Source organism: Cydia strobilella, chromosome 21 (genome assembly GCF_947568885.1).
Source record: "Cydia strobilella chromosome 21, ilCydStro3.1, whole genome shotgun sequence".
NCBI classification, from domain to species: domain Eukaryota; kingdom Metazoa; phylum Arthropoda; class Insecta; order Lepidoptera; family Tortricidae; genus Cydia; species Cydia strobilella.
In genome coordinates, this window is record NC_086061.1 from 6,130,340 (window position 1) to 6,137,773 (window position 7,434).

General features: G+C 37.2%; 1 protein-coding gene across 1 annotated transcript; it reads right to left on the minus strand.

Annotated features, from left to right (window-relative positions):
- Positions 1-1,984: 1,984 nt before the first annotated feature.
- LOC134750899 (uncharacterized) lies at positions 1,985-3,253 on the minus strand. Its single transcript, XM_063686138.1, has one exon. The coding sequence runs from the start codon at positions 3,216-3,218 to the stop codon at positions 2,046-2,048; it is 1,173 nt and encodes a 390-aa protein (XP_063542208.1). The 5' UTR covers positions 3,219-3,253; the 3' UTR covers positions 1,985-2,045.
- Between the last annotated feature and the right edge of the window lie 4,181 nt (positions 3,254-7,434).

Genomic DNA, 7,434 nt, shown 5'->3' on the forward strand with positions numbered 1-7,434 from the left:
CTCTTTACACACACATACATTCTAAAAATTGTTGCCTTGCTATAGTTCTCTAATCAAAAAACGCACCTTTAACTTACCAATTCCAGAAGTCCGTTCCGCCTTTGGGAAACGTTTCGGGGAAAGAATCCGAGTGACCACTTACAACGCTTTGCTTAAACATTGTAACCTTAAAGACTGCACCATTGTAGAAGCTAAGATACTCTTATTTAAATTATTACATTCACTTTCTTATGCCGAGACAGAAGATATTATAACTAAAATATTTTAGTTTAGTTTTCAATATTGTATATTTTTTTTTTCGTACTTTCAAGTACTTCATTTAAGTTTGTTTTTCAATACCTACTTTGTTGTGTAGTACTCTATATTTTAACTATTAATAATTTTAATTGTACCTGGTTCCCCGCCATACAGGCGTAGCCTAGTGCGGAGACCCCTGACATTCTCTGTTATATATTTCATTGATATATATATAATAAATTTATTCTTATTCTTATTCTTAATAATTATGTTAAATATAATTCTGAACGCACAAGTTGAGTCGATGCAATTTCAAAACGCATCATTGACAATTCCTACGTCAGAAATGTCAACATTGTCAACAAAATTTTTACTTAAAAACTTCTCACGGTAAAATACAGAATTTCCAGAGTTTTTTGTTATAATATCGTAAAAAAATGAGTGATTTCAGTGATGAAGATGATCTAACGCCTGTGGATGTTGCACTTTCCTCGCTATAGTGAGGTGAAAAGTTTTGTGTTACACACGGGTGCAAATGTATTTTACTTCTCGTGTGTTGAAACACTTGCTACGCTCAGGATTCTATTTTAGAACCACTCGCTTCGCTCCACACTCGCGGGTAAAATACAACTTTGCACCCTTGTATAACAAATAACTATTACTTCTCGTGTATTGAAACACTCGCAGGTAAAATACAACTTTGCACCCTTGTATAACAAATAACTATTTCACCACACAAGCTGGTAAAGGCTCTCTTGATTGTTCAAAAACTGATAAGAAAGTTGCATTTTGTCTACATGTGGGGCAAACAAACAAAATGCAAATTTTGAGCTGTTTTCTTATGCTGGCTGGTAGAATTAACTTTTAAATGATGATTTTGAATGATAAATATTTAATAACATTCATTTGGAATCGATTTGCTTTGATTTTGTTTGATATTTTACAGTATTTTCCTTGCGTTGATGTGGTGTTAAACTTTGTGTTTCACTCGGTGGCAAAATTTGTTAACCCTCGGTTAAACAACAACTTTGCCCCCTTGTAAAACAAATAACTATTAAATTTGTTATTATAACAGGGCATGTTAAGGGTTGAAAATAGTTATTTGTGCAACAAGAGAGGAAAGTTGGTTTTTCTTGCAAGTGTTGATTTTGAGTCCCGAGTAAGCGAAAGATTCTGTAATTTAATCACGAGCGAAGCGAGCGCGCGGGAGAGAGCGGAAAACTATCTTCCGTGACCACAGCTAGTGCAACCTAGTTGAAACGTCGGAAAAAAGTTAAAATAATGAAATTCAATCGCGTTAGACCCGGTAATATATGTATATGTATATTTAATATCTAATGTAATGTGTAATTGTATACCGACGGACGTATAAAATGTAAAATTTTATGAATAAATAATTGAATTGAATGACATTAATTACCCTCATAGTTCGTCATGTCACAGCCATTTTATTCAAAACTGTCAGGTATTGAAATTTGGGATATACTTAGGTGTATTTTGTTAGCCAAGATATTCCATTAAAAACTTATTTTCTGTTTAAAAAAAACATTCACACGAAGCATAAAAGCAAAAACACATACAAACTAACATTTGAAAGGATACATTCCTAAAAAAAAGTTTTTTCTGTAGCATTAAGAGAGATGTCTAATATGCCAGGAAAATAAATGCGAAATTCTGAAAATGAATATACTCTTTGACATCATTTTTATTGTGAAGTCAGTTGCATGAAAATGTTACTGCATAAGTAGGTACCTAATGACGGGGAGAATTGCCGACAATAGCTCCAAAGTTATACCTATTAAGTCTCCTCACAGCAGTCCCCACTCTACGTAGTTATTGAGTATACCATTAAAACGCTCTTTAAATAGAGCGTTACCTCCCAGCACAAAATCGTCCATATCTGCATCCACATTAAAAGCAGGGATTTTGTCTTTATCCGCCAACACCATAGGAAGTAACGCCGCGCCTATAGCTAGCCCCAACATGGCACACTCTTCCAAACGCAATCTGTAAGTATTCTTCGAGTATACCTGCTCTGGGTCGACGCGTAGTCTTATCAAGGAGGCCTTTAGCTTCTCATAGTACAGATCCAATAATTCATGATAGTAGGCACGGCGAAATGATTCATCGGTAGCAGTATAAATAAAGTACATAAGTTCGCCCACAGCATTAGCATCGTGAACCAATTGAAAGTCAACGACAACTAACTCTAATGTCCCATGTCTACGTCTATGCAATAGGTTGCTTGGTTTGAAATCCCCGTGAATCAAAACGTTGTCATTTCTTCTTCGATAATAACCCATAAGTAGTTGATGGAATCTATTCGGTGTTGGAAAGTAGTTTTCAAGTTTTTCTTTATGTTTTTCTGCGGATGAGAACGCATTGGCCAGTATTTTAGGCGAAACGCTTGCTAACCACATATTTAGTTTAGATTCGTCCGTCGTCAAATATTCGCTGGTTTTCTTAAAAGCCTCTGGGTCATACTGGGAGTAAGCTAAGGAAAGAGCATGAAACTGCGCAATCAAAGCGATACCCGTTGACATATACTCAAAATCTGCAGATTTCTGTCTATCAGAATCTTCATAACCTTTTGCAACCAAGTCTTCTATTACTAGGGTTTCGTTCAGATATTCGTAGCTGCTTCCATACAGTTTCGGTTTACGGAATCTATGCTCCTTTGGGACACTGCATATTTCTTCTAACTTTTCGTATTGCTTCCACAATGTCTCGTAGAAGTACAACTCAACGCTATACGGACAAAGAACAGGGTTATTCAATCGTATTTTTTCACTCCACACGGCAGATTTTGCGAAGAGCTTCATGTCTGGTTTCCCTGTAGCGCGGAGTGTCACGAAGGAGAGAGACGACATGATGCTGGAGCCATCGGCGTCCTTTTTCGTGACCAGGTAGTCGTCATACTCCTGTTCCTCTGTTATCTTCTTGAACAAGTCCCGCTGAGATGCTTTCACTTGCCTTGACATTGCGATTGTGTTTTCATCTTGTTTCCACGGCTATATACTGCAATTGTGTTATCAATGATGGATGTTAATATTATTAATAATGTACTATCGGTAGCAGAAGAATAATGTGGTTGATTTGTTGTTTATAAAAGGTGACAATCGAGGCGTGATGTCCGCCATTTTTTGCAATTATTGAACACTTTGTGCACCGTAAAGTCGATTTTTTAAGGGTAATTTTATTTTACCGTTGTTTAATTGTAAGTTTTTGTTATGAGTGACGCAGCATTCTGCAAGGCTCGTTCCTATCCGGCCAAATCACACATAAAAATAACATAAGACATACAGAATAACACTTCAAGGTTTTGAAAGGGTCAGAAATGATGAAGCTGTGAGGTAACATACATAATCGCCTCATTTTATAAAGTCGCTTAAAAGTACTTGTATCGAACATTAAAATTGAATCTTATCCACGTAAAACTTTCGTCACATAATAGCAAATGTCACTCATTAAATTCATGATAACTCTTGATCTCGACTATAGCACAGAAATTGACTGACTGTAGATAGGTACCTACTTAGGTATATGTACCTATATATATATTTTAAATTCAGTTCAATGTTTACTTACTGTAAGAGATCCCTTAAAGGATGACTCAAGCTAGAACAGTCCGGGTCCGGGCCGAGGCGTCTGACACTTCGATTTCTATAGAAAGCATCGAAGCTCTATCACCGAAGCTTGGAAGTGGCTATTTCGTAAACAAAGACACGAAGAACGAAGGACACCTCGACCCGGACCCGGACCGTTCTAGCATAAGTCATTCATAAAAGGATATTTTTTTTAAATGAAAAGAAGCCTTTTACTGCTTATTCTGTACCATTAATACGTACATACATACATTTGAAGATCCCCCAATCTTGCCCCTGCCACAAGACACCCTATAAGGGTATAATCAAGCGGTTAATTGTAACGGGTCGGTTAACGTAACGAGGTTGTCGCGGCAGATTACGGCGAGATTGGAGTGAGATTACAGCTGACTACAAGTGCTATGTGGTTTTATTGCGTTGTATTTTATAAAATCACGGTCAGAAACCTTCCGATATTCACTCTTTAGGGGTGAGGTTTTCCGTCTCACGCATTACTAATAAATATTATTTAAAAAAGGCGTGCAAAACCATTTTCTTTCGAAGCAATTATTTCCAAAAAAAAATTACTTTATCAAAAAATGGTTGTTGAAGACCCATATTTCCTTTGAAAGACCTATGCAACGACATCCCAACTATAGGGATGAAGCAAAAAAAATGCCATCCCCACTTTACGTATAGGGGAGGTACCCTAAATTTTATTTCACGACTTTGTCGGCGTGATTTATTTATATATCCATACCAAATTGCAGCTTTCTAGCACTAACAATGACGGAGCCAAGACTCGGACGGACAGACGATCATACAGACAGACATGGCGAAACTAAGGCTTCATAGTAGACTTTTATTCTTTATTAAATATATAGAATATACATAATAATAAAGAATCGAATAATACAGCAATATTAAGTTCTAGTATATATACAATATAATTCTAGACAGTATATAAGAACCTGAAAAACAAGATAATGTTCTGAGATAGTTCGCTCACTTTAAACATTAAATAAGCCGAGTCATATAATTTTTTATTTTATTACACTGCTGCTTCTTAAGTATTACGACATAGGTAATCGCAACATAACTAATTAACTATAATTGCCTTGAAAAACTCGCATTTATGGCATTTAATATGCCAATATCTAGGAGACCGGGCTTTGCTCGGAAAACATAATTATAATAACTTAAAAACGCACGTTTTCTCGGAGATACCTAAGGTAGATTTGTCGCCCCCGAAAAACCCCCATTAGCGAATTTCCTCAATCCGTTTCCAAGATCCCCAAATATATAAATATACAAGAGTTGCTCGTTTAAAGGTATAATGTTATAGTTGACCACGGATACGGAACCCTAAACACCCTAAAAACCCTAAAAACGGTTAGGGGACGAGATATTCCTTATTCCATTTCAGTTATAAATAAGTTATATTGAACATATTACGGTTTCCTGAGCGGTAATGATTTCAAGTTAAGCGCACAAATGCAGTCGTTATCGCTTGTTGACCAAACAACACTTTCAGAACAATAGGCTATAACTAGACACATTGAGATTGAACACTAATCCTAACACTATACCTCTCGCGTACCGGAAACTTAAAATTGACATTGACACTTCACGCCTAAGCAGGTGCTGCCCCCTACGTGCACGTCCTTTGTGCGTTGTAGGGACTTCCGGTTCGAACGCCATCTAGATAGTAGCCTCGTGATTAGTTCCTTTGTTTTTACTTACTTACTCCTCTGGCGCAGCGACCCAAAGTGTGTCTTGGCCTCCAACACGACAGTTCGCCACTGATCCCGGTCCTGTGCCGTTTCTCGCCAGTCTTGGACCTGGAGCTCGCGCAGATCAGCGTCCACCACATCCACCCATCGGTACCTTTGTATTTTGCTCATTAATATTGTTTAAAGTGTAATATCGATAGCTTTATTCTACAGTAAACTAATGTGGTAGTGTGCAGTGAATGGAGAATTAATCTCAAAGCGTGTTTAACCGGCCGGTAGTCCGCGTGCTTCTCGTAAAATCCAGCTATCGGTTTTACGAGGGCTCATAATACAACTACCGAACAACGTCGTGCTCAAGAGCATTTGGTATTTCTACCTCTAACCGTGTCTGGCTAGAGCCCTAGCGGCCCATAATTTTATTGTTTACCGTACACTGGCTGCAGTTTTATTTTAATCAAGGAATATTAATTCGATCCCGAGTGCAGAGTTAATTTAGACCAAAGAGAATTAAGTAGACATAGATTAGCAGTATTGATAATACCGCTACTTGACGCTAGATGTCGACTACGAAAATAATAGTCGTTTTGGTAACAAAACTGATGTATGGAGTGAGCACTCTGTCTACTTAATTATTTCTGTTTAGACGGACGAGTTCATGGACCGATCGTAACGCAAATCACATGCGATTATCGGCGACGTTTGTAGATGCCATTAATATAAGTACAATAACAATATTTCATTAAACTACAAACAATAAAAACAACATATACAAACCGCGGATAATCGGGTCGCATAAAGGTTGAAAAACAACTGCAAGTAATTAAATTAATATACTGATTAAGAAGAGTAGGTAATGGACTAATTATAGTTATCTACGGCATCCTCGGCATCATACGTGATTTAGCTGTTTTTTCAACACACTTGCTCGTAATATGATGATGTTAATGATGGCTAACCATTTTCGTGCTCACTAGTTGGCGCCATTATAGATGTAGGTCCAGAAAAACAGATCTCAAAATTCTTCTATGCTTATTTTTATAAAATCAATACGTTCTAATATACACCAAAGTATTTTTTCCATGACATGTAACGTAAACATATTAATTTTAAACACGGGGGCCACTTTAGGGGGGTAAATGAGAAAATTAAAAAATAAAGTTTGTCAAACTATATCGTGTTACATATCAAATGAAAGAGCTCATTGTGAGAATCTCAAATATATTTTTTTATAATTTTAAAATAAATAGTTTAGAAGTTATTCAAGAAAAAAGGCAAAAAATGACCATTCCCCCCCCTTTATCTCTGAAACTACTGGGTCAAAAATTTTGAAAAAAATACACAAAATAGATCACCGGAAAACCTATTAGAAATGTGCAGTCAAGCGTGAGTCGGACTTAATTACTTAGTTTTTGATCCGACCCCTACAGGTTTTTTAAAGACATTTCACATAAAAAATACATTGTTAAAATTGTGTAATGTACGGAACCCTTGGAACGCGAGTCCGACTCGCACTTGGCCGGTTTTTTGCGTAATGGTACGGAACCCTTCGTGCGCGAGTCCGACTCGCACTTGGCCGGTTTTTATGATATAGGAGGCAAACGATCAGACTGATAATGATGGTAAGCGATCACCGCCGCCCATGGACACCCGCAACCCGCACCAGAGGGGTTGTAAGTACGTTGCCGGCCTTTAAGATGGGAGTACGCTCTTTTCTTGAAGGTTTGAAGGTCGTATCGGTCCGGAATACATTTTATTTTATTTTAAATCAAAATACAGTTCCTTAGTTCCAAATATCACTAAAAAATACCCGTCCGTGACATACCTACGAGCAGACAGTCGGATAGGAGAAAACTATAGGGAGGAAGAAAATAATTGCTCCG